Source organism: Galeopterus variegatus, unplaced genomic scaffold (assembly GCF_000696425.1).
Source record: "Galeopterus variegatus unplaced genomic scaffold, G_variegatus-3.0.2 Scaffold206, whole genome shotgun sequence".
NCBI classification, from domain to species: Eukaryota; Metazoa; Chordata; class Mammalia; order Dermoptera; family Cynocephalidae; genus Galeopterus; species Galeopterus variegatus.
The window spans coordinates 76,887-104,537 of NW_007726317.1; the positions used below are offsets into that span (position 1 = coordinate 76,887).

Here is a 27,651-nt window from a genome sequence, read left to right on the forward strand (position 1 = left end):
TGAGAGTCTGTCCTGTTTAATGCACTGCGATAGCCAACTCTCGAATTACAATGCAATTTGGGTAGCTCAGAATTATGAAGCAGTGAAAATAGGACTAGAGACAATATACGGACATAACAATCTTAAATGTATCTGACAAATACAACAAGAGCAATAGTGAAGGCTTAATTTTAGAAATACTTCCTGATTTCCTAGTCAAATACTTACCCAATATGAGTTAAATTAAGAGGAGCCTGGAAAAATCAACATAGATGTTTACATATGTGTGTATGTATTGAGATAGTTTCTCCTCCAAAACAGTAGTTCTCTACTGTCATAAATAGATCTTTCCTGTGTAGATGAAATTCTTGCTGTGCTGGGAATTGTATTGGTTTGACGATGTAGGTGAGAATTTCAGAGGCAAAGCCTTTCCTTCTAGGGTCAGCCCTCCCATGAAATTTATATGTGCTGCAACCAGGTGGTGGGAGTGATAGCAAGCTTGGACTAGAGTAGACTAATCAGTATCCACCGTAAAAACCTTTTGTTTAAGAAGATCTTTGTTTGGATTAAAATAAGTAAAATCTTGAATAAATAAACACTGAAAGGGAAACACTATTTAATAAAATTATTCAAGCATAAAGAGATCTGGTGTTTCCAGTTCTGACTCTTAATGGTTGTTAACTTGATAACTACATCTCAGTTTCCCTATTTATGGGTAAAACACTGGTTCTGGATTACATAATCTTTAAGTTCTTGTTCTGAAACAAGCATGTGTAATTGTAATTGTTAAAGCAATCTACAGCACAGAAGAATAAAAACTACAGAACAAAAGAATAAAAACTTTGCTCACAAAGAAGTGTACATTTTGTTAATAAAACTGTCTTAGTTCACGTGTGTGTGTGTGTGTGTGTGTGTGCGGTGGGGGAGAAGGGATATGGGGCGTGAGAAAGGCTTCTCGGTTTGTCTTCCTTACTTATTACCTGGCTTAGGCAAGTGAGAAATCTTCCACACATAGTTCTGTGGGACCTTTTCTTCAAGGCCTCACTCTTTCCCTGACTCTAGGTTTCCTTATGCTTTATCCAGAGGTCTTACATCTTCCTGGACTTCCAAATCATTATAGCTTGTGGAATTCTTGAATCTAACCTGAATTTTCTGTGCTCAGTGATTTTACTACTGTGCCTTTCACTTTTTCTTTTCCTCAAAGAGCTGAACACCCTCTGTTTAGGTTATTTATATAAACACTTTACAAAATTTTGTTGAGTAAATGTCTCTGCAGGCTTTAGAATTAACTCCATCTTATTGGAAGTAGGTTAAGTGCCTTTTGGGGATCCCTGGTGATCCAAGACACATTTGCAATTTGTAAGGTCAAAACTTTTCTTATAAAAATACTAAAATATTATCTTTTCTTTTTCACTGTGTTGACATTTGCGAGGATGTTGTAAAAGCAATTCTGGGTAAAACTGCTGGTACCTTAGTATGAATTGAAGTATCGAAATGTGCTAGCAATGGCACCAAACTTCATTGCTGCACACTTGCAGTTTAAAAAAATAACCCAGTTTCACTTAAGAATGTCTTTCATTCTTGAAGCAGAAAAAATATTAATTACATTAAATCTCTCCTCTTGGGTACATGTCCTATGTGTGGCAAATATTCAGTGGTTGTATCTAGGAAAAGCATTTGTGCAAGAGTTTGAACTGCAAGCTGAACTAGCTGTCTGTTTTCATAAAACACTATTTTTTAGTTGAAAACACAACTGACAAACTATGGTTTTTTTGACTTCAGTGTTTGTCAGACATTTTCTCAAAAATGAATGGCTTGAGTTTATCACTTCAAGAACACAATTACTATTTGTTGCTAATGATGAAATTTGAGCTTTATAACACCTACAGACTTTTGTGAAGAGATTTTTAGTGATATTTCCAAATTTGATTTTTGGATACTGTGTAACAAAATGTGTCAACATTCGGGAGGTCTGCATAACTCAGTATTTTCCAATTACTGATACTTTCTAAATAACCAATGTATAACATTATAAATCATACATGGATAAAACATTCATTCAAAGTTTAAGACAGACCAAGGGATTTTAACATAACAGAGTTCAAAAGGTTCATTGATTGATGTGGTTTCACATTCATATTGCAGCTGATCTTTAAGAAGCTCTTATTTGTTGACCTTTGGTGTAATATCAAAGAATATCACAATTACCTAAAGAAGTATTAAAGTACTCTTATTTCATACTACATATATGTGTGAGGACAGATTTTCTTCACGTAATTTGACTAAAATAGCATATCACAACAGATTGAATGCAGAAACAGCTGAGAGACCAGTGGACTTCTATTAAGCCAGATATTTAAAAAGATATGTGAAAATGTAAAAGAATTTCACTATTTTTACTATTCGTTTTTTTTTGAAAGTGTCATTTTTTCATAAAAATGTTATGTTAACAAGTAACAACTTTGTTATTTTAAAGTCAATTATTAAATAAATATTTAAAGTTTTACAGTTTTGATTTTCAATATGGTTGATATTAATAGATATGACTCCCATACACAAAAGCTCTTTAAGGTCCTCAAAGTGCTGAACATACATACTATATCAAGAGGTGCTGAGACCAAAATGTTTGAGAACTGCTCTTCTATAGTATGTGTTGAACAGTCCTGAGCACCGTCCACCTATGAGGTGGATTTCCATAGTGTACTGATGATTGTAAAAATTTAGCAAATAATCCTCCCACATCTTTTACCAGCCAACTCCCTCCTGAGAATTCTACAACCCTCTTTTTATTGATGGTGAGTCGTAGCTGTAAAAATGGGCTCATGGTTGTGGTCTGTATTATCCCTCGGCCTCCCATCCAATTGAAAGGAGGCAGTTGCATTTAATGAGAAATGAGGCAGGTAAAATGAGACTGTGAAAGATCACATTTCTTCCTTGTACCTAGTGGCAGATGAAAAGTTCAGTGGTTGACAGTGAAGAGTTTGACAAGAGCAGTTGTTTTCAGGAAGGAAAAGAGAATGTATTTCTGAGGACTTTTCAATGAGTCTGGTAACATTGAGCAATGACTTAAATCTCCTAGGATTCTGTCTTTAAGCTTAAAAATACATTTGCCTATGCCATATTAGAAATGGAATCCCAAACTGCTGCCGACTTAGACCAGCGAAAGGAAATAGAGACCTGTCGTGTTCAAAAGCGAAGCCTCGGGAGGTGCTGTTTCTCAGCAGCTGTGTAAACAGAGCTAAACCCTTTGCTTCTCCTCTTAAATGTTTGATTCTAAATAGGGCCAAACCATACCGTGACAATATGTACAGAAATGAAAACTAAGGTGATAGGTCTCATTTTGAGTTCAAGGAAAACTGGAAATTTTCCTTTCTCTATGGATATGTGTGAATATAAGAAATGTGAAGGAGATACAAGGGAAACCGGGGAGATGTAAAATTGATTTTTTTTTTTGACTCAGCGTCCACATTTCTGTGTCTCATGTTTTCCTCCTTCCCTCCTCTCCCTGTTCTTTCCTCTACTGCAACATAGGACCATGAGCCATTTGTAGGATGGAACAGCAGGAGAGACCCTCCCTGTAACTACCTTCTTTACTAGGGAAGAAACCATGTCTCCATATCTCACCTCATCCCTGGGAGAAGTGGGTAAGATAGGGAAGGGTGCCTAGCACAGCTAGACATGTAATTTCTTTGTTCAGCAGAAAAATTGAGAAGAATTTTTTTACTGTTAAATGAAATGATTACATTTAATTCTTTTTAAATATCTTTTTTTCTTTGAGTCACACCTCTTTTCCCATATGCCTCCATTTTACAACACAGTTACATTGAGAAGCTCCTTCTGTTCTCTCTGAGTGCCTTAGAATCTTTAGGAGCACAGACTGGGTTTCCTCCCTCTGAATGTATTGCTATTAAATCAGTAACATACTATACCTTTAATGTAATTCTCACAGTAACACTTTTAAAATTATTGCAGTGAACTTTGAGTGATGACTTGGTTATTAAATTAGGGTAGAGTTGGTAATGTGGGAAAGAGTAGGCAGGGTAAAATAACAGTAGTAATAATAGAAAAAGAAGAGAAGGAAGAGAATAAGGAGGAGGAAGAGGAGAAACAACTTTTCCTGAGTGTTTAATGTTTTCCAGGAACAATTCTAAGCGCTTTACTTATATGGACTGATTTATTTGCATCAAAAGGATGGCAGTTTTCTGAGATCAGAGACGGGCTGAAACTAAAGTTATCAGAACTGAGACATTTGGGGGGATGAGTGGAGACAAGTTTTAGTGACAACACTGAGCAGAGGATAAAGGATAAACAAGGGAATAAAGGAGAAATAAGAGGTAGAGAGTTGTAATTTGAAAAACGTTAGGAGGAGTTGGGGATTGCCATACAAAGTCCAGGGTAAATGGAGTAGCTGATTAGAATTTGAGATATCTATTCCGGGGTGGGTGTAATTTGATGGATGAAGAAAGAAAGACAAGAGATGAAATGGGATTGTGTTAGTGATAGTAAACTGGAGGGTTTACAGGAGAGCAAGAGCTCTTGTGATTTCTTATTCTTCTAGGGGTTGATGCGCAGGTGGAAGGAGACAGGAAGCATGAATTTGGCAATGAAGGTGGATCAAAAGACAGTGAGGCAGGGGAGATACCACCAGTGAAAAGGGAGTTCAGAATATGTGCCTCTGCTAGGAGGGATGCTGAGCAGCCAGCCCAAAAGTGCATCAGCGGACCCCTGGATGGATGGAGTGGAGGGTGAGACTGAGCTGTGACTGTCCCTAAAGCTGGCTGGAATCAAGCCAGGAGTGGGCTGATGGATGGTAGAACATTTTGATGATCAGGCAGCCCTGCACCCAGAGGTGGGTTTGATTTATCTACTTGACCCCTTGCCATTGTAAACGAGAGAGAGAGCAGCTTTTCATGCATGTGAAGTAAGGGCAATAATTAGCAGCAGGTAGCTTTGACTTATTTTCTCAGGCTGAGAGCATCGGAATTGCCTTTGCAATGACCTACATTAGCCACAGGAACCTCTATAGCTCATGTCTCTCATGCTTTGTTCCTCTACTTGCTTTGTTTGATCTGCGGGGAGATTTAGTGTGTCCTGTGGAGTTCAGTGCTGACACTGCATTTAATGCCATTATTTAAGCTATTTCACTATGCGCAGAGGCTCACTCATTTACTGTGGTGTGTACTTGCCAAACCCTTTATGAGGCATTCTCTTGTAGTTTCTGATTCTTCTAGGGGTTGGTGCTAAGTGCCTATATTGGAGTGGATCAAAAAAGCAATATGTAGAAGGCCCTCTATAGCTATGTCTTTTAACATTTTAGCTCAACTAAAGAGTGACTTGTATTTATTTGAAACATCACTACTTAATATAAATTTTTAAGTTCTCTTAGTGTTTTTGTTTATTTTTAAAATATCGCTCTATGGCTGGGAATACAATGATCAACATTGTCAGACATATTTAGCAGTTGTAAGAAAGCCTTTGCACTTTGCAGAAATGTACTAAGAAGACACCTTACTTCCCTTTTGTGATTAAAGTTCTTTGCAAAAAAAAAAAAAAACCCAAGAAATACAACGTGTTCTTATAGTATGGTTTGCTCTTTAATGACCATAGTAGATTGCTGAAGTTGTGCCAGACACTTTTGATGGTTTGGGGAAAGGTAGATAAATGTTAAGGAAATGCGGAGGAGTGAGAAAGTTGAGTTTCTAAGAAGTTTTTACTGGCTGCTTTCAGCTTGGAATGACACACCTATTGCTTTAATAGTAACTTTTCTGATTGCACATTTCATTTTTGACAGCAGAAAAGTTTCAAATACATCAGTTAGATTGGCCCCCATTGGGCTAGATTGTTTGTCCCTTCTCAGATGGCTTCTGGAATTAGTTTTTAATTCTCTTTTGCTGGGAATTTTACCCATTAGTTTGAAAATTATTGGCAACCTGTATTTTAGTGATAAACTTCACATTTGTCAGTTCTATGGCTTCTTTTGGAAAAAAAAATGACAAAAAGATCAGACTATCCAACTGCTTGGGTACTTGTTCCTCCATGTCGACCATCATTTGGAGCTGGGTAGAGCTGCCTCCTTTGGGCAGGGCATTTCCTCTCTGGCTGTCCTCAGTCACTGCTCTGCTTCTTCGTATTACCTACCTGGTTCCTGCAGGACTTTGAATTTGTGACTCAGATTTAAACAGTCCTTTGTGGGTGGATGACTCCAAACTCTACTCCAAAGCTCCAGCCCCCCATCCAGCTTCTCATTCCATCCGTAGTCTTGTGTCTGTGCATTCTGCTCAGAAGTCCCATTGACACCCAAATTATGAGATGCTAAATGCTTTTTCACCATTTTCTTCTTTGCCTTCTCTTCTAATGTCACTGCTGTCTTCTTTTTTCTCTTAAAGTTCAGCTGTTACTGAATTTTCCTTCTTTACTTCCACATCTGAAGGCTGCCAAGAGTGACTTCGTCCTTGGCTGTGCTATCTCCAGTCCATATTCTCCACCTTCTGTCTCTACATTCACTTCCATCCCAGTGCAGGTGCAGTTGATTCAGGTAGATGGTGCCACCAGTCTCCCAGAAGCTTGCCTTATTTCTAGTTTCTGCTCCTATCTGTTATGCAGGCAGCAACAAGAATAGGTTTAAGCAAATTCCATTTTCATTTTGTCACTTTCCTTTTCAAAGAGCTGCTGTGATTATTCCATTACCCATGATACCAAATAGAACTCACTTTTCTGGTTTTTCAAGACTTTCCCAGTTACCTCCACATATTCATTCTTACCCACTAAGGTTTATGTTTCTTGGCTTGGATTCATCCACATCTCCTGTATGTAATCTGCTGATTCTCTCTCACAGGAATTTGCGCATCCGAATCTTCCCTTCCTTGGCTAGTTCCTGACTTCTTTCGATATCCAGTTTAAATTCCACCTATTTCTTAATGCTTATCCTGGCCTATTCCACCACATCTTGATTATTATTTTGCTCTGCATTCCCTCTGAACGTGTCCATTGGAGATGAGAGCACAGGCAACCTTGAATTTAGGTTCTGCCACATATTGGCGAGGCAATCTCAGGTTTGGCTGAGCCTCTTATTTTAATTGTAAAGGAGGCATCAATAATAATACAGATCTACTTGTACTGTTGTGATTAAATGTAATAATGAATGTAAAGAGCCCATCACTCAGTAATTAATAAGCCGATATCTCAGAGAATATTCCAGCCACACCACATGTCTCCGAATTTGAGTTATACACTCCTTGAAGGAAAGAATCTAGTTTTCCTTATCCTTGTATCCCTATACCTTACGGAATGCCCAGCACAGATTAAATATTCAGCAAATGTTTGTTGAAAAGTGAAGACAGATTATGAGCATGAGTGGCACAGATTAATTAGTATTGTTGTAATTTCACAAGTCTTTGTCATCGCGCTGAGCAGAAATGCATACGGTAGGAACACGGTATACCTCTCGACTGTGTGTTTGTCTGAACATATGACTGCAGATTTGTGATTACCTTCTAAGGACAATGACAGGAAGTTTGAAGATTTTTCTGTATTCTTTGATACTTTTTAAATCTTCCATTTCTCCATCATCTACTGAGGAATACATTAAGCATTTATCATAGTTGCATACAAATAATATGCAAATGAATACTCATGACATTTACGGTTCACTGTGTTTTTTGTTTTTTTTTTCTTCTCCTTTATTTTAGGAATTTGGGTCAGAGGGGGTTCTTCATTTCTTAGGGTTTCCATTTTGTTAGTTTCCAGTTGGGAGCACAAAAGAGGCAAATATATAATCATTGATAATTAGCAAGTGTCTTCCCCAAATACATTTTATTTGAAAATGTTTCTGACACCATCACCACTAGCACTGTCATCACAATTAATATTAAAATTGTTTCGTTTGGATAAATTTTCCCAAGAACTTGCCATGGTGTTATCTCCCATTTCATGTGTTCACAGCACCCTTGGCTTTGAAAAGGGAAAGTGCCAGAACAAGCAATATTACATCCAGTATGCAAATGAAAGTTTAATAGAAATAGGGTTGTACTGGAGATGGAATTAATTGTGACAGTTCAGGAGGAGTTTTACAGAAAAAGAAGATTAACATGTTAAGTCTTCAGTGGTTGTCTTCCCTGATGCATATAATGTTAGGCAAAATGAAATCTTCAAGTGCTCAAGCTCAGTGGAGGAATGTTTATTGAGTCCATAGAAATTTGAGCAGGGCACGTCTTTAAGGGTTTATGACAGCCGATTTTCTTTTCTCTGTGTGGAGATGAATTGCTCCATTATCATCTAAATTGAAAGTCATGATGATGATTCCTTTTTGATTCTCTTTTTGTTGTCGTTGTTTATTTCTTAAGAAACTTATACAGCAAATGTGTTGCTTATTCAGAAGTAAGTTGCTATTCTTCTTTAGACCCGATGATAACATTGTATTTCTTGATATATTTATGTATATATAATAAGGGAAGATTTTATATAGCACTAGATAAGATTTAACTTGTTTCTTGGATTTTTTGACATAGGCTAAATAATACGACTTGTTACAGAACAGTCACATTTTCAAGCTGCATTTCCTTTTGAATAATTTTTGCAATGAGAATACAGAAAAGTTATTTATATATATTCATTTTTTTTCTTTTTCTCCAAGGAAACCAACATGTCTGACAAAAGTGACTTAAAAGCTGAGCTAGAGCGCAAAAAGCAGCGCTTAGCACAGATAAGAGAAGAGAAGAAGCGAAAAGAAGAGGAGAGGAAAAAGAAAGAGGTAAATCCTGGGTGTTGAGGTGTTGTCGGGAAAAAGGAAAATCACTTGATCCTGAGGCCCTTGTCCCATAGATAAATAGAAACTTCTAAAAAAATCCTTTTATGATATCTGAATAAAATAAGTTAATATCAACATACTCAGAATAATAAGATTATTGCTATCTACTATGTGCTGGTTAGGCACTGCCTAAATGGTGAACAGCATTTGGTCTAGGGTTCCCCATCCTCCAGGTTCACCCATAGTTGAAGAGAACCCTAAAAGTAGTCTGTGATCTCTGTATTGTTAGAAGTTTCTTAACCTTTCTGTGTGTCAGTTTCTTATCCTTAATATGAGAACAATAATATATCTGTTTTGGGGGGTCATCAGGATTAGGAGAGTTAATCTTGTATAGCATTTAGTGGTACCTAGACTATAGTTAGTACTTAATAAGTGTTAGTTTTAGGAAAAGGCTCTTTAAAAAACTACCAGCAAGAACATTTTAGGAGAAAAATATAAAATAATGCCTATGAATTTCCATTGTTTCCTAAATGGTATATATTTTTCATGGTAAATAAGAATTCTTGGTTTGTTAAGGAAAAAGCTGTGCTTTCCCCTAGTTGGTGAGAGGGTGGATAGGGTAAGAAGGGACGTGGAATTATTAGATGTTAGAGCTGGAAGAGATTTTAGAGACCTTCCATGGAGGCCTCTCTTTATGTCAACAAAGCAGCAAAGTCCCAGAGGTCAAATGTAGCTCTTCTGTCTGCTAGACCCAGAATCCAAGATTTTTGACTTCCAGTTCTATGCCTTGCTTCCATATTGTGTTTTCTTCCACTATCTCAATCCAATAAATAATTTATTTCTCATTCTCCAATTCATCGTGGCAGTGTAGAAATAGCCAGGGTCTTATACAGAAACCAGATGCCAAAGACATTTTGAATAATTTTCTAAGAAGAAAAGTTTGTGTAGTGTGATATGTGTATGTACAGAGATCAGAGCTGCTTCTCTATGAAGAGTATTTCTTTAAGGAAAAAGAAAATGTGATTTGATGCCTCACAATCAAAGTAAGTGTTGTTTCATATTACAAGGCTGGGAGACCAAGGTAACAGATTTATAACAATTATTATTTTCCAACAAAGTAAAAGATAATTGCAGTTGCATTTTAGCCTTCTGCCATCTCACATCTCTCCACACCATTACACTTTGAATGATGTGATAGTTTATTTGTCCTTGACATTGCACATAATGTTTTTTCCCTTGGAGATCTTTGCTGTTATATATGCAGTCTTTGAGAGAAGTAGAGGTGAGAATTGACAAGGAATGGCTATTCATTTCCATGCAAAGCCAAAGAAAACATTAAGTTATTATGTTTCCTTTCCCTCAAATGTCAACACTTGCTGTAGTTTTAAAGCACCTGTTATCCTTTACTAATAACCGGTTTCCTTTTAAACTGACATTCTAATATCCAACTCGAATTTCATAGAATTACCACAAAATGCAATGTGATATAGAAAATTTGGTTCCAAATTATGCTGTCTGATTCATCTTTTTGATTTTACACATTTTGAGGAAATTACAGGCAAACAAGACTGATCGAAGCAGTCTGTCCCTTCTGCTTCTACAGCAAGCAGTTTTGCCTGGTAGAGATTTACCTCATTACACAGCAAAAAGAGCCCTGGGAGACTGGGAGTGGCCGTGGGTGGGGAGTTTAGAACACCCAGACTCTAGATGTTCCTGATCTCTGCCCGGCTCTGGAGTAAAAGTCATATAACATCTTAGTTTCCTCATTTCTACACTGATATGGTGGTTTAAACTTGTAATAACTGAACCCTGATCCACGGTCACATGGCAATAGAGTCCTAGTCTCTTATTCTCAAAGTTTCTAATTTGTTCCAAATCAGGGACAGATTTTGGGATCGAATGGTCTTTGTCATCTTCAAGTTCTGTCCTGGCTTTGAATACTTTCCCTCCACAGCTGTGCTGACTTGGTTTGTTCTGAGCAGCCAGTGCTGTCAAACACTAGCACAATGGTTACGCACAGAGGCTTGTGAGTTAAACGTGGCTGGGAAATGTGGCTCTGCCCTTCACAGAATGGCCTTGAGTGAGTTTAGGACCTCTGTGAACCTGTTTCCTCTTCTGTAAAATGGAGAAAAGAGTGGTGCCTTCCTCATGGAGTTCTGTGAAGATTCAAGAAGATACCGCAGAGCAGTGAAGGACATGGAGGAACTGGTCAGTAAGAAAGTGTTCTCGTTCTGCTTCTGAGATTAGCTATCGGTGTCGGCAAATGGGGCCCCATAGAAGGGCTGCGTATGTTCGTCATGATCACTGCTGGTGAGGCCATTTTTCAAAAATGCCCCATTATTGGAAGATTTTATAATCCCTAGTTTCATTGGATTATCGCATTATGTAGTTGAAAGAAACCTGGAAGCAATCTTCTAATCCCTCTTTTTCAAATTAGGAAACTGGACCCCAGAGGTCTAAGCCTCAAAGGTAGACCCCCTTTACTCTCCAGTCTCATGAAGCACCTGCTCCTCCAGCCAGTTGTCCAAAACAGGATCCTGGGGACATTCCTTTACCTGCCCCTTCCCCAATTTGCAATGACTGTCAGGTCCTGGATAGGCGTACTTCTCCCCCATTTCTTTTCTCCCTGAAATCCACATTCCCGCCCGATTCAACTCTTTACATATCCTCTCACAGACCACACTTTCTCTTGACAGGGAGTTTGTGATGTTCTCTTCCCTCTGCTTTCACTGTCCTCCTACTTCTCTATTGTCCTTCACCTCGCTGTTAACTGCATGGCTTCAGTTCTCATCTCAAATATCACTTCCTGCAGAAAACCACCTCCGACACCTTTGTCCACCCATAACTAGGTCAGTTCTGCATCGTACCCTTGACCTTATCAAACCATTTAGCACAGAGCTTTACACGTGCATTTGCCTCTTCACTTGTCATTGTCTCCTAGTAGATTGTAAGCTTTCGAGGGCAGGGCTGTGTGTTTTTTATCATTAACTCAATGTCTAACACAGATTTTGCCACATAGTAGGCCTTCAAGAAAGGATTATAAAATGAATGGATGAGTGAATAAATGAACACGTAAGCTAGTTGGGGCAGGTCTGAGATGCTGGTTCCAGACATTCTTTCCAAGCATCTCGAGTTCTGTTCTGCAAATTTCTTTAGAAGCTTCTGATCCTGAGTTTACAGAATGCTCTAGACAACTGGCCACTGTCATTTGACTCCTAAGTTTTTGTGTTGTTTACAGGGGGCTAGTAATAGCCTTAAGCTTATAGGTTTGATTTTTATAAACCTTCTTTAGGTTTATATTTTTTAAAAAACCCAGCAAGTAAATTTAGAATTAAAAAGAAACAAAATACTCTTTAATGCTAAACTGAGTGATTTTTTTTGCTCTGATTCTGAAAACTGGTGTAACTTAGGACCACCCAGTTTCATTATCTCCACAGAATCCAGAAAACTATGTACATGTTGTGTAAAATTACCACTCTCTGCCCTTTTGGATGTCAACTGCTTTCTTGGCTGTGGCACTGTAGATGAAATCTGATTTCAAAGTAAATATAGTGGCGACAATTGAAGATTCAGGCCCAATTTCAGGAAACATTGGTTTTTATGCAATTAAATGAGGTGAATTTAATGGGGACCACCCTGAAGTTTCATTCTTTCCTTGGCCTTCTGCCGAATTGCTGGAAGGTAAGATGGAAAGGGGTTTCCTGGGCTGTCCTCACTTGTTCCTCTAATAAATGTGGAACTGTCTTTGGAAAAGTTATTGACAATTCTCAGTTGACAAATTTTCTTTCTTTGATTATCCTTTCTGGGTCTCAGCTGTGATTACTCCTCATAAACAGAAATATCACTTGCTGGGAAAAGGTACCCTGCAAATTTTTAATTTTTTAAAATATTCTGGTAGCTTTCTATTTTTAAATAGTTTAAGACTTGACAGAAGAGTTTCAAGAATATAAACATATAAAATGGTATTTATACCTGTATACCTTTCACCAAGATTTTCCAGTTGATAACAGGAGGGGCAAATAGAAAATTAATGGCTCATAGCAAAATTCCTTTGCTATGTCTTGTTTATCTCTTCTAAATTCATGGTAATCACGTTTCATGCCTACATCAAAACTGTTCTTGGCTGAGGTCATCTATTACGTCCGTCATTCCAAATCCAATGGTCAAGTATCCATCCTCTTCTTGTTCAGTCTCTCAGTAGCATTTGACACAGTTGATTCCTCCATGCCTGGAACATTTTCTTCACCTAGCTTCTGGGACGAGCCCTGGATTCCCTCTGACCTCACTTACCATTTCGTCTCAGGGCCCTTTGCTCACACCTGCTCCTCTTCCCAACCTTTAAATATTGGAGTGTCCCAGGCTCTCTCCTTGCCCTTCCTCTCTTCTTTTATTTCCCAAGTAACCCATCCAATCTATTGTCTTTAAAATCTTCTACATGTATAAGACTCCAACATTATACTGCCACTTCCTGCCTCTTCCCTGTGCTCCAGACTCAGCACCAGATTGAGTCTCCAACATCTCCTATTGATGTCCTCTAGGCATCTCAGAGTTTACATGGACAAACAGGATTCTTGGCCCTCTCTCCCAACCATGCCAACCTCTCTTTCCATTTCAGTAAATGGCTCCATCACACATCCATCCATTCAGTAATTAAGCCAGATACCCAGGGGTCTTCTTCCTATCTGATCCATGAGCAAGTCCTCTCAGTGCTAGTGTCCAGACTCTGCCCACTTCTTACCATTACTTCTCATTCAAGCCACTACTATCTCTCTTACCTGTACCATGGCAAATAACTCCTTATCTAGTCTCCCTGGTTCCAGTCTTGTTCTCCTATTGCCTATTGGTCATCCTTTTAGAAAAGCTAGACAATTTTAATTACTAGTGTGATACAATCACTCCCTGTTGAGTTAATTTAACATAGTAGAATTCTGTAACATTTACAAGGGAAAAATCAAAAGTTTCATGACTAGGGCACTTGGTATAGCTGTCTTGGATGAAGGAACACTTTGTTTCATTTAAGGTGGTTACTTGTTAACAGGTAGTAACTACGTTTATTTCTAATAAGCCCCAGTTACTTAATTTCACATTTCTGATGGTCAATTTTGAGTGTTAATAGTATTCCTAAGCTTCTGTTATATCTAGATGGACATTTGTTCTTACTGATATATGCTATTATATTGCCTGTTCTCTTAGTAATTAAAAAAGGCAGAAGCAGAGAATGAGTTGCGGAGGCACCTTGTATTGTGGAAGTGAAATTTTGGTGATGGAATTCAGGTGCACTATTTTTGCACAAAGTATGATTACACATGTTGATATGTATGTGATTTACCCTTTAATATGTCTCTCTTTTAAAAAAAATTGGGGGGGGGACTGGCTGGTATGGGGATTTGAACCCTTGACCTTGGTGTTATAACACCGTGCTCTAACCAACTGAGTTAACCGGCCAGCACTTCAGTATGTCTCTTGAACGTTTACTGGTTAATGTTAGAATAAATCTCAAAAAACAAACCAAAAACAGATCCTGTGCCTTTCTGCATAGGACATATATGACAGAAAGTTTTGGGTAATATGACCTAAGTTTATTCAAAAGGAAAAGATTAGGCAGCTCTTTTTCTACTTATATAAGCTTCATCAGGGCTTCTCAGTTTCATTTCCTCTGGCATTCTTATTTTTCAATAATTTTTTGTCAAAAAGAATGTGAGAAAGTTAAAGATTTTTTAGTTGCTACAATGTAGAAGTGGCTTTGTTGTGAGGACTGGGTCACTACACGTCTAGATTACTTTATTCCAACAGTGGTGGTGTAAAGGGGCTTCCTGAATGGGGGTACACTTGGTGAAAATTGGCCTAAATTATGTGTAATTCTAAGATTCTATAGCTCTTACAAAGTAACAATTGCCAAAGACAGATACCAATCCATTCATTCAACACATTTTTTTTATTGAGCATCTACTGTGTACCAGGCACTGATCTAGGTGTGAACATATTGTGGTAAGCAAACAATCATGTCTCTGCTCTCAGTAAAAGTGACATTCAGTTATGGCTTAACTCTTCACTGTAATACCATACTGTTCTACATTGGATTCCTAAGACAAATTTTGCTTATCTTAGTATTTTCTTCTGCATTTCAGTAACTGTTGTGGTAATTCCCTTTTCTTTCATTTCTCTTTTGCATTCCTCCTTCTTTAAACTTTATAAGTGAATGTAGATATAGATCCTCACTCCACAGCATCCTTTTTCTCATCTTAGTTCTATCTTTGCCTCTCTTGTACGCATAAACTTTGGAACTTGCTTCAGTAGTTTAAATGTTAAAATTGGAAAAGTATGTGAACTTTGGTATCTTCACTGATAGAGATTAAACTGCCATTTCAGAATTTTGGGCTACATGCGAGTGCCTGAAATACTCTGGAACTCTCATTAGTCCTTATTGGCCTCCAAAATGGCAGTTTTCCTTGAAATGACAAATAGACTTCAAAAGTGTGAGTACATTTGAAGCCTAACGTGAATAATAAATGTGTTGAGCACAGCACCATGTTCAAAGATGCACTTAGCTTATAATCAGTGTTTAGGTTACTGTCTGAAAGTGAGTCAAAAGTTGCATGAACTCTTTCTGCTTTTAATGCCACAATATAAATTACGCTTCTCTGCTGTGAAATGTACTCTGCATGCCCAAAGGAGGTAATGTACCTGTTAGGGTACACAACAGGCCCCTGGGGAAGAAGGTATGTCTGATTACTGGATAATTTGTTTTTGAGAAGCTTTGTGACAGCTTCACTTCTGTAAGCTCACAAAGCTTGGTTGTGACAGCTATGTAACAGGTATGATGTTATGCTTCAGATGCAAGGCAGATACCATGTCTTAAGTAATAACTGTGTTATGAAAGAGAGAAGAGCCCTGGAATTTTTAAGTTTCCCCCAGAATTCCACTACTGACCTTTTTTAACCTGCATTTTAATTTGTCACTATCCTATAAAAACACAAACTTGGCAAAGGATCTGACTTTAAGAGGCTCACACGTAATGTGCTTTTTAGACAAAATTTGTGAATGTAACTTCTAAATGATTTTTTGGTACTGTTTTTCTACACTATAATTTTCTTCAAGGGAGTATGTATAAAGGAATCCTATAAAAATCATAATCAAGTAACAAGATGTATTGATATTGTTCACCTGCCCTAATATGGATTTTAACCCAGTTTATTTTAAACCATGATAAACTTATCCTACTGATACAAATAGTGTTTTACAGTTACAGAATTCTGTAAATGATTTTACTTTTCAGCCAGATCCCAACAATTCCTTGTTTGCACAATCCCAAACAAGGGGCATGAATACTACAAGCACAACATCAAGAACTCATGTCTCAGCAGGGGCAGGGAGGCCTAAAAAAGCAGACAGAATTTTTTAATAAATGCATCTCCCTAGCCTTGATAGTTTCATCCAAAACTGGGTGAGAGAAACTTTCATGCCATGTGTTAGAGGCAGGAAAAAGCCTTCCACAAAGAGAGAAAGCATTGAGTCAGTAATTATTAAATGGAGCTATTATAGTGTTTTTAAAAATCCACATATATATATATGATTATGTCTATTTAGGGCTTTTGTCTTGTCTTCACTGCCATGCATTCACCATTTTTAGTTTAAGCCAGGAAAAGCATACATTTAGTTTTATATTAACTTTTCCTTCCGACGCCTACATTTTTTAGGCTGATATGCAGCAGAAGAAAGAGCCCGTTCAGGACGACTCCGATCTTGATCGCAAACGTCGAGAGACAGAGGCTTTGTTGCAGAGCATTGGTATATCACCCGAGCCCCCTCTAGGTACTTAAGAGTGCTTTGTTACTATTCTTCAAATTTGACTTGCATGGGATATACCATGTCCAGCGTTGACTATTCTTTTTAAGTCTTCAGCTTTATTATTTTTTATTTTAAAATAAATTCTGTGGCTTATAGTTCAGGTTGCATGTATTTTTGGAACTGAGGGGGCTGGAAGAGAGGGGAGGAAAGGTTGTAAAGTTGTTAGCAATTTGCACTTATTGACTGATAACTTTCTCCACTGTGTTACTAGGAGATTTTATACTTGCTCAATGAGTTGCCACTTGGTAAATACAAGTAATTCTGGAATTTTCTATTAAATTGTTCTTTATTTCCATTGCCAAATCCCAACCTCTCTTTGCCAATCTAAGTACTGTGAATGTGGTTATAAGTTTCATAACCATTACAGGCATAGAGTTATTCCATGATGAAAAAACAATACTAAGTGGGAAATTTGAAGGAAAATTTTAAATGGTGGCAGATTAGCAGCTAATTAACAAGTTTAAATTTATTTGACACTATTGTGTATCTTGATTTCACTGCTAATTAGCATTTTCGCTGCAACATCCCTCCTCCAACTCATTCATTCCTACTTGATTGTCCATGACCTTATTTTATCATTAAGGATTGGATATTGAACTATTTGTTTTGTTTTTGCTGAAGGTAACATGTGCATATTGTGTTTATTCTGTCACTACCTCTCTGTTGCTCATGTGATAGTTTTACTTTTCTTTTATCCTTTTGTTTTCCATACTTTTAAGAGTAATCCTAAGGTGTCTGTAAAACTACATGATATCCAATACAGTAAAAAAAAGAAAAAAAAAAAACACCCAAAAAACTTTTAAAATAGTACACATAAATAAATACAGTATCAGTTCTCCTGTTTAAATGGTTTGTCTTCTTTTAATTACATCATTGGCTTTTATATTAAAATAAATTTTTATTTATTTCCATAGTTAAACTAAGAATAAAAATTATCCGACGTACAACAAAATGATGAATGTTTATATCAATATAAATAAGAAAAGGAACATATATAATAAATATTCTGATATGTTATCATAAGCCTACAAATTAAGTATTGCTGGATGTAATTTCATACATACACATAAAACTAAAACAACATTAAAAAGCATTTTATGTAAAATCATGTCTAACAATATTAAGCTCCAATAAAATTAGATTATTTTGTTTAACTTCTTTATGTGGTGGAAAATGTAAACTATGGTATATTTGACTGATGAACCTTCTTTGAGGAGCTGACAGATTTTTTGTACTTGGATGACATGTGATATGAACTAGACACATTGCAACCAATTATATTTGTGCCACAAAATAACCTTTGAAGTTCTGTTACAATGTGAACACTGGTTAAACACAGTAGTAGTATGTCCTTTTCTCCCCTACCCTTCTTAAAGCCAGTAATTAAACTTTAATAACAAAATAGTTAAATATCCCTCCACTGTGACCAACTTCTGAACTATCTCTGCATCTCTGCCAAGGGGCCCTAGCCAGGGTGGACCCCATTTTCATTTTTCATTCATCTGTCTGACTAACCCTGTGACTTAGCGCAGCAGGTAATCAGTGAATTAACTGTAGAACCACATGAAAATTCCTAGCTTCTTGACAGATCTGCCATTGTGTTACAGGATTTGGACAAAATAGTTAAGACTTTTACCCTATTAAATAAATAAAAGGAAATTGCACATGATTGAAACCAAATGGGAATCTGCACTTAAGTATTGATGTTTCTTTCTGCCCATATGGCTTCTTTGGCATGTGTGATATTGAGAACCCGTTGAATTGTCTGGCCTGGAGCCATCTTGGCTATTTGGCGCAGCTTCTATCCGAAGGACATTTGGCTTGTATCTGAAGGATAGAAAAAAATACGTTTTCATTTCCTTTAGTTTTTTTCTTTTATTATCCTTGCTCTCAGATTTTCAGCTTGTGCTGACCTTGATCTTTGAACTTGTTTCTCCTGTCTTCAGAGTGGCAGTTCTCTTCTGTGCACATGGCAGTGTTTTCTAGAGCTGCCGGAGGCAAAGGAAAGTAAGTCTCAAACACAGTAAACAGTAAACAGGGATGAAACTATTAATTAAATGTAAAAATAAAGCAGCCTGGAATTTTCCTTTGTTTTGAAAGAGATTTCTAAATTACTAGGTTCAGTGTTTACCCTTTCTCTATCTGTCATTAGTCTCTCATAGCAAATGCAGTTCCTATTTTACAGACAATACATTTCCCTCCATATGCAGACATGTGAGAGACTTTTATGACTCTCCTTAAACATTTAAAATCATTCAGAATCACTTATTTCATAATATTTTAAAGTTTTATAGACACTCCATTGTATTTTTAATAGGTCACATCTATACTAACAAAGTAATGTGAAGAATTGAAATTATCTGGATAGTTCATTCTACAGAGATATTTGACTTGAATTATCTGAATAGCTATCTTGATTCTCCATTTTACTTTGTTAAGGTGGACATGGCCTCAGAATCCCTAAATTAATTCTGTCTAAATTCATTTCAAATTTTAATTTCCAAAAATATGAAAAATTCACTTGACTTTCTTCCTTTTCTTTCCTTTTTTTTTTCCCCCCTTATCCCATCTCATCTCTCCTGGCCATACGATCACTTTAATTTGGGCTCATTTGTTTTGATTTGTCTGACACTGCTCTTCACCAGTGCAGCCGCTGCATTTTTTAACATGGGATACCTGTTATTTTCATTATTTAGTCCCAACCCCTATGTCTCCCTCTTCGAAATCAGTGAGCACTCCCAGTGAAGCTGGAAGCCAAGACTCAGGCGATCTGGGGCCATTAACAAGGTAAGAATTATCCTTTTAAAAGGCCAGGGTGGGATGTCAGTAATACAAAACAAACAAAGAAACAAACAAAAACCTTAAAACACTGTTAAATGTGCATGCATCTGCTGTACACCCAGTCATTTATGTTTAAATTTATGGTGGCTTGCTATTTTTAGCGGCATAGCAATGATTTTGAACATGAGAAATGATAAGCTTATATATCGTTCTTCCCTGAGTGAGGTAATTTAGCGCCATGTGTCTTACTTAACAAATCCAAACATATCCATTAGCTTAGGCCTAAGAAAAGCAGGGAGGAACCAAAGATAAATTGAGTATATATGTAGCTTCTCATTATTTTACTTTGGTTTTGGTTTCCACGAGAATCTTTGTGAATAGAACACTGAGATGTTCTAACCCTGAATTTAATTTTTCAAGAGTCTTATTTGCTTCATAGAGTTGAATAATTTGAGAACTCAGACCCCAAAGTGTTATTATTATTATTATTATTATTATTATTATTAGGGTTGGCTGCTTCTGTTTGGTGAGTCAGTTGCCAAATTTTTATCACACTGTGTATACTCACAGATTATATACAATTTTTGAAAGTGGATATAAACGTTCTCTAATTTGACCACTGAGGATATATCCAAAAGGTAGAGATGTGAAAAGAGGAAAGAAGTTTTATTAATATGGATGGAGTTGCAGTATTTCTCTTAATCCTGTTGTCTTCACCAGGATTCGCATATGCAGGTGCCCACAGGCATGTGTCATAACGAGTGTGGGGTGGGGGCCTGTGGCAACCGGTTAGCAAGCACCTCATTTTTACAGGCCAGGTGGCCTCCTTACAGCCCAAGCTGGTTGAGCTCATGTGGGAACATGGACCCAACTTTACCACATCTTCCAATTTTTCACAAGTTAGATGTCCACGTATTAATGCAACAATCCCCTAAATGTTAAATGTTAATGACTTTTGTTAAAAGCAGATATGAGCCAGATTTGGCCTGTGGGTTGGCAATTTGTGCTTTGAATCTTAATTTTTTAAGAAAAATCATAAAATACTTCAGTCAAGCTTCAAATAAAAGAAGACAATCATCCACAGCACTGCTGTTCTAATAAATCAGACTTTTGTCCTGTGTATGTACGTTTCAATTCTTTCTACCTGTGTACATTTCTTGGCACCATATGCATTATTGGGGAAGAGGTATAAAGTTTTGCATTTTTCTTTTTTACCTAATGTTTTGTTGTAAGCATTTCTTCTGTAAGTACACTCTTTTTAACAAGCGTAAGCAATTTGGTAGACAAAAATACAGACATGAGGGTAGACTAGTATTGGCCTGAGCTGTAGACTTTCTTTGCTTTTTGAAACCAACATATAAAACTGGAATTATCTCGCCTGTATCTGCCTGCTGGTGTGCTTCAGACTTCAGTATTTTGTTTTGATAGGGCCTTTCAAATCAGTGGACACTGCTTTCAATTTGAGAAAAATAAAAGTACAGCTTTTTGTGGGCACAAAGCTTGTTTATTTTAGCAAATCCTCTTTGTGATTTGGGGCAGGACATGTCTTCTGTCATCTGCTTTGAACACTTCAAATGGTCTTTGAGGGGAAAAAGTAATAATAACACAGTTGCATAAGATCTAACATTTATTCAAGAGCTGGCACAATATGATCACATTCCTTAGGAGGTCCACTGGCCTGTCATTAAGTTAATATATTTGACTGTTTCTATACAGTGATGGTGGTGTGTCATTGCTGGTTAGCTTCAAGGTGTGCAGTTGGCAGCATTAAATTCTACAACTGACTTCACAGTTGATGAGCCCTTTTGAAAACTTTCTGGAGAAAGCTGACCTATGCCATTAGTACTCTGGAGACAGCAGCAATTATTTCTTCTCAAAGAACATCACTCTTCATTTCTTTCCCTCTCTTATGTGATGTTTTTCTTTTTAACTTAGCAAATCACTTTAGAAGAGCTGCAGCCTACTCCCGCCCCACAGAAACTTCAACTACCTTCAGTTCTTTATAAGAAAGTCTGGCAAGAGTGAATAACTAGAAGTCAATGACTAAATCCCTTGCTAAGTGCAGATTTCATAGAAATGCAAGAAATTTGATATTAAAAAATGAGAGTTTTCAGAAAGACTGAGCACGAAGGTTTGCTTGAAGAGAACACACAAGAAATAGCTTAGTAAATCCTGCCCTTATTTTGAACTTAGGAAAATTCCACACAATTTTGTGTTTTTGCTTTAATAAAATAGATATGAGAGTTAAATGGCAGAAGACTGTTATATTTCAATTTTTAAAATTCCACTTGGAATACCTTTTTATATAAAGGAAATATCTTTGAGAACAATTACTATTAACTTTAACACTTCATAAAACATGAGGCTGGGAACAGAGCTTGGTAATTCCTAAGACTATGACTCTGTAGTCATAAATTTGTGCAGAATTTGGACTCTGAAAAATGGAAAAATCTTCTGGAAGATAACTTAGGAATCAAATTAACACATCTGGTCATACCCAAAGATGCCCATAAATTCTATCATTCATTTGTCAAAATTTCACACCAGAGCTAAAATTTTCTTTAGACAGCCAAAACTGGTGAACATTTCTTATAATCCCTGTAACTGGTTAATCTGAAAATTGGCACGCTCCATGTACCTGATTGCAGAGGTTAAAACAGTGCTTTAAAAAAAGGTATAACAAAAATTTTTTTAAAATTTTAAGAGCAGTTGAGTAAATTTTTTTAAATGGGTAAGTAGAGAGTAGAAATATATAATAATTTTTCAATTTACTAGTATAATTTAATTAAAATAATTTAAAGAATCATAATTTGTTTTGTAGTTTCTACTTTTGTTGTTATATAGCCCACTTCTCATTTACAATTTATATTTGTGATATTCTTTCTCTTGATTAGTTTTGGTAGAATCAATTAATCATTGCTCAGTTAATCATATTGGACAAACAACAAGCTTTTAGATCTTTAAAAAACTCCAAATTTTACTATTAAAACATTTGAAAGGCTAGTTTTACTTAAACACTTAAATGAAAAAAAATATTTAGTATACTGTACACAACTAGAATCCAACACAATATTTAGAGGATACTATGCTATGATTAATTAGTATTGACTTAAAAATGTAGGGATATTTTAGTATAGGAAAATGTGTTACCATAATTTAGCATATAAAAAGGTCAAAGAGAGAAAATAATCATTGCAATATGTACTTGATGATACCTAAGAAATTTAAATACTTATTTCAATATTTTAAAACTTAGTAAAGTAAGAATAGAAATATTTTCTCAATGTGATAAAGACTATTAATCTGAAGCCAACAGCCTGTATCTTTTATGCACTAGTGAAGCATTAGCCCTTTATAGCCCTTGAAGAATGGCTTTTGTTTACTTGAATACGTCTCTCTTCCTTAGCAAGTGATGAATTCCTTGAGAGTAGGAACTAAGTGATATTTGAGGTTGTATCCATATAGTGGGTGCCTGATAAATGTTTTTTGGATGAACTATCATCCTAATTTTTACGGATGAGGAGACTAAGGCACAGAGAGCATCAGTAATTTTCTCAGGTTCACACAAAGCATAGCTATAGTGCTAGGTTTTAATGTAGGCAGGTTAATTCAAATTTCTACAATCTATACCTCTACCTTACATTATATCTAACAATTGATATAAGTGATATAGGACCTGCCCCATAAGGTTATTGTGAGGATTAAGCAAATTGATGTCTGTAAAGCATTTAGAAAGGAGTCTGGCATATAGTAAGTATATATGAGTTTTAGCTATTATTGTTATTATCATTATTAGTTTTATTGGTCTTTTTATAGTTTGATTTAGTCATTTTTCTAGGGGGAAGAGATCTTTTTAGATTCTCTCATAGAACATGTTGGTATCGTTTTCAAATTTGATAAGCATGACTATATCTTTATCCAAATAATTATGTAAATATGTTGAACATGACAAGGCCAAGGACAAATTGTAGTCTATGCCCAACCCTTACTCACTAACCTGTGGATACCAACCAGAAATGAATCTGTCTACATGATAATCATTCAGCCCACATTTATTCTTCTCGTTCCCATGGATGGCTCACAAGGGACTTTGCTCTAGGACTCTTCTTGTATTTAGTTGTGATCCCTTGGGGTTTTCAGTGACAAAACTAAACTAGAGGCTGCACTGGCCTGCAGAACCTAGGTTAGTGTATTGACCTCATAAAGTTAACCTGGACACCAGGGTATAGGCGATACCCTGTCCTGAGCCTGATTCAAGGATGAACACTTTCCAAATGATTATCTCCCAGTGTGATAACATATTGTTCAATCTGCTGTTAAAATACTAACACCCATCCCATAACTTCCTTAACAGTATGGTCAGAAGGGGAGATTTCTCATGTTTGTCTTTGGTGAGAAGTGGCATTGGATGAGGGGGAAGGGGGTAATAGAATTAATTTCTATCTTCTTTTTTAACCATCTGTGATCTTTACCCCATTATTAAGTTCTAATCAATCAGGACATTCAAGCCCTCTCCCAATATTTTATTTTCACAATCTTTTATTACTGCAGAAACAATACCTGTGCATTTTATACAATTAGGAAATTTATGCAAGCAAAAATAAGAAAGTAAAAACATATTTCCACCACTACAGACTAGCACTCTTAACACTTTAGTGTATATTCTTCCATATAATATGTATGTCATCATATGTAACGATAAATGGCATCTTACTGTGCAAACTGCTGAACCTGCTTTTCTAATCAAGTATCTCTATTTTTCTACTTCAATATATTTTTATTTCATCTAATATCTACACTAACTTCAAATTTCCCCTATTGCCCCCAACATAATCCCGTAGTGTTTAAAAACGATGCCTATCATCCCAACTATCAGCATCTCTTAACCAAAAACACTTATATCCATAGATTTTCTCTGGGGATGTGGGGCCCCTCCCAAGGGACCTCAAATGCAGCAGATGGAGTCATGTCTTCTGAAGCACTTAACAGGAGAATAAAGGTACAAAGAGAATGGATTAGAGGTCATTCAGGCTTTCAGCTTCATGTATACTCCAGATTAGAATTCAAGGATAAAAGGACAGATTTCTGCAATCCTCATTAGGCCTGCATATAGTTAATATTTAGTTTCTGCTTGACAGAAAACTTTTGTGAAATTCAGATATTTGATATACTCAGCCTTTCCCTGGTCTACTGCCTAGTGAACTCTCAATTAAGGAAATTAGATTGGCCTAGAATAATTTATGGGTAACTTGTACTGGCTGTATGTAGTAACTTTCTTTTTCTGAGTGACTTCAGGAGAGGAAAATGTGCTCAGGGGCCACATAGGCCTAATATCCAACAGAAAATCCCCGGGAATTTCATCTTGATTCACACTCAGATTCTCCAGGACTCTGGAACTATGTAAGCCTCAAAGGACTTTTCACCCATTTTAGTGAAAACATCTTCCAAGATGCTCTGATGAATCAGAGGCTGAAGGAAAGGCATAAAGAAGGTGTTAGTAATGGTGAAAAAGTATGATAAAATAATGCAAGACTACAAGGAACACTGAATAGTCTAATAGAATTTTGTAATTTTATAAAATTATCATTATATAAACAGAAGTTAACAGGACGCAACCAGCTAATTGGACTTCAGGGAGACTGAAGTTGCCAATTCAAGACTTGTTAATAGTCAGTCTCTTTGGAAGTTAAAATAAGATTTACACTGTGGGCTTTTCTCCTTATGTAGCACATTAGCAGATTAGTTAAAAATTTTTGATCTCTTATCACTTCATCTTCAGGCAGAGTGTACTCTTTGTATCCTCACGGTTACAGTAACAGAGTAAGCATCTGTTTTAGCAACAGGTTGCTGAGTTTTCTTCTAGAGAAACTGCTTGCTTGAAGCAGATCTTTTGTGTGTAAGATTTAGAGAAAACAGGACTTTGCTCTACGACGGGAAGTCCTACATTTCTTTTTGAATCCAGTTCACATGGACTTACTTCTTGGCTTAGTGTGGCCCATAATGGAGCTGCATGTTAGGGTTTGAGTATTAGTCAACACAGGGAAGATTCTCACATAGTAAATTAAGAAAAGGGCTTTTTAAAAAGAGCCTGATATAAACATATATTGTATTGTGCAAATTTTCTTCCTTTCTTTCTTTTTTTTTAAAGTGATGACCAGTAAGGGGATCTTAACCCTTGACTTAGTGTTGTCAGCACCACCTCTCCCAACTGAGCAAACCAGCCATCCCTATATAGGGATCCGAACCCAGGGTCTTGGTGTTATCAGAACCACACTCTCCCGAGTGAGCCACGGGCTGGCCCCTCAAATATTATTTCTGATGTCAAAAAAATCTTCATCATCATCATTGCCAGTGCTAAATAAGGAAATAATTGAGGCTGGGCAGTAAAATATTAACTCACTATTTAAATACCATTCTTCCTTAATTGACATCATGGTAATAAATGTGAGAGGCTGAGTGATATGATGGATTTTTAAATGTCTTTATTATTCAGTGTATTATTTTTGGAAATGGCACTTAAAAAATAGATATTTGGCAATGACATTGACTAGAGATCTTCTTTTTGGCAATATGCTCACATTGCCCAAATTGTTTTCACTGTCTGATCAGTAACTAGTGACTTGTTTGACAGGGAAGACATGTGGAACAAGAGTTTAGAGAAACTGTGGGACTCAGGAGGGCTCTGTGTTCTGCCCTTGATCTGTCTCTCCATCTTAGAGAGAACAGGAGGAATGTGAAAAGTTGGGTTCCAAGACAGTCACTTCAAGGACTTAGTAAAGTTGCTAAGTTCAATTGGTAGGGAAGATGGCTGGGTCTTTTTTGATTCTCAACACAAACCAGCAACATGACCAGCGTTTTAAAGATAGGCTTTCCTTCTTCAAAGTGGAAGTGAGTCTGAAAACTCTCCTGGAACCATGTGGTGATGTCATGCCATAAAAGACTGAGTTTCTTGTGAGTGCTTTGGGGATATTAAGGAAATTAAGCAAACATGCCCTGATTTGCTTTTTCACTTTTTAATAAAGAAAGTAAAAACTATTTCTTTTGGAAGCAGCTTGCCCTCATACTTCACACCCATCTACAGAAAAGACCATTCATGTGTTCATTCGTTCATCTACTCATTTCATAAACAGTTAAGAATTTATTGTCTACAAGACATTATGCTAGACCTTCAAGGAATATAAAAATAAGGAATTATTCTTACTTGTGAAGAGCCCTCATTTAGTAAGGCGACAACTTTAATTTGAAGCCATCTAAGAAAATGTTGCTATGTAGTATAGCGCTCAAATATGTGTACTTGTAGAGATGAGCAATAATGTCATAACTATTATTCCCAAATCATCTATGATTAATTTGTAGTATATTCACTTGAGACAAATGATTTTGATTTATTACTACCCTGCATAGAGCCTTGACACATATTAGGCATTTGGTAAATGTTTATTAACTTAAGAGTGTGTGTGTTTTTGTGTGTGGGGGTGTGTGTGTATACATGCACGAGCATTCATGAATGCATGCAGCTTGCAAAAAAACTGGGTGGGATGAGTGTAGGGTAGGCGTAGAGATGAGGACACGTGTAAAAGCAATGTAGTTCTTTGGTCGAGAAGGAATGAGGATGCTGGACAAATTGCCTGAAGGTGGAGTTTGCTTCAGGGGGATTATTGGCAGTAGCTATAGGAACTGAGAAACAAGGTGATGATATTCTCTCAAAAATAAGGCAGAAATCTACTTACTGGCTCAGGGCAGGAAGTCAGGTGGGATTAGCAGTGTGTTTGGCTTGATGCTGAGGCCCGTGGGGATTATAGCAGTGCTTGTTACATCCTGCGGACCGTCTTCACACCTAATTTTAAAGCCTGATGCTGGGCTACTGCCCAGGTCAAGTGGATTGCAGATTGGCAAAGAGAACTGTGAAATAACAGTCTCAAGTACTTCTCTATTCTCGTCCTAAGAAGAGTCAAGTTGCTTCTAAATGAGATTATTGAAGACCAATATATTTGGACAGGAAGGCACTTCAGCTGGGCCTTCAAGAATGCACAGATTTTGGACAGGAAGAGATGGGACAAAGGCACTCCAGAAGACAGGATGCAGAGCTTATGTTAAGGAGTCAGAAGAAAAAGCAATCAGAGTCTTGGAGACTAGTATGACAGTTGAGATAATCGAGATGCTTGGCTTCCATATCTGGAAACCAATTCATTAAACTCATCTGAGAGCTTGTTAAAAACACAGATACCTAGGCCACAGGTCTGAGATGAGGTCTGGATTTTTTTTTTTTTTTTTTTTTTTTTTTTTTTTTTTTTTTT

At 36.8% G+C, this 27,651-nt stretch overlaps 1 protein-coding gene across 1 annotated transcript in view; it reads left to right on the top strand.

Annotated features, from left to right (window-relative positions):
* Window positions 1-27,651, top strand: part of DYNC1I1 (dynein, cytoplasmic 1, intermediate chain 1) — a 312,180-nt gene that overhangs the window by 22,333 nt on the left and 262,196 nt on the right. The window contains exons 2-4 of the mRNA XM_008565819.1: window positions 8,612-8,728; window positions 16,423-16,537; window positions 19,270-19,360. Coding sequence (XP_008564041.1) covers window positions 8,621-8,728; window positions 16,423-16,537; window positions 19,270-19,360 — 314 coding nt within the window. The 5' untranslated portion in view covers window positions 8,612-8,620. The remainder of the gene's footprint in view (window positions 1-8,611; window positions 8,729-16,422; window positions 16,538-19,269; window positions 19,361-27,651) is intronic.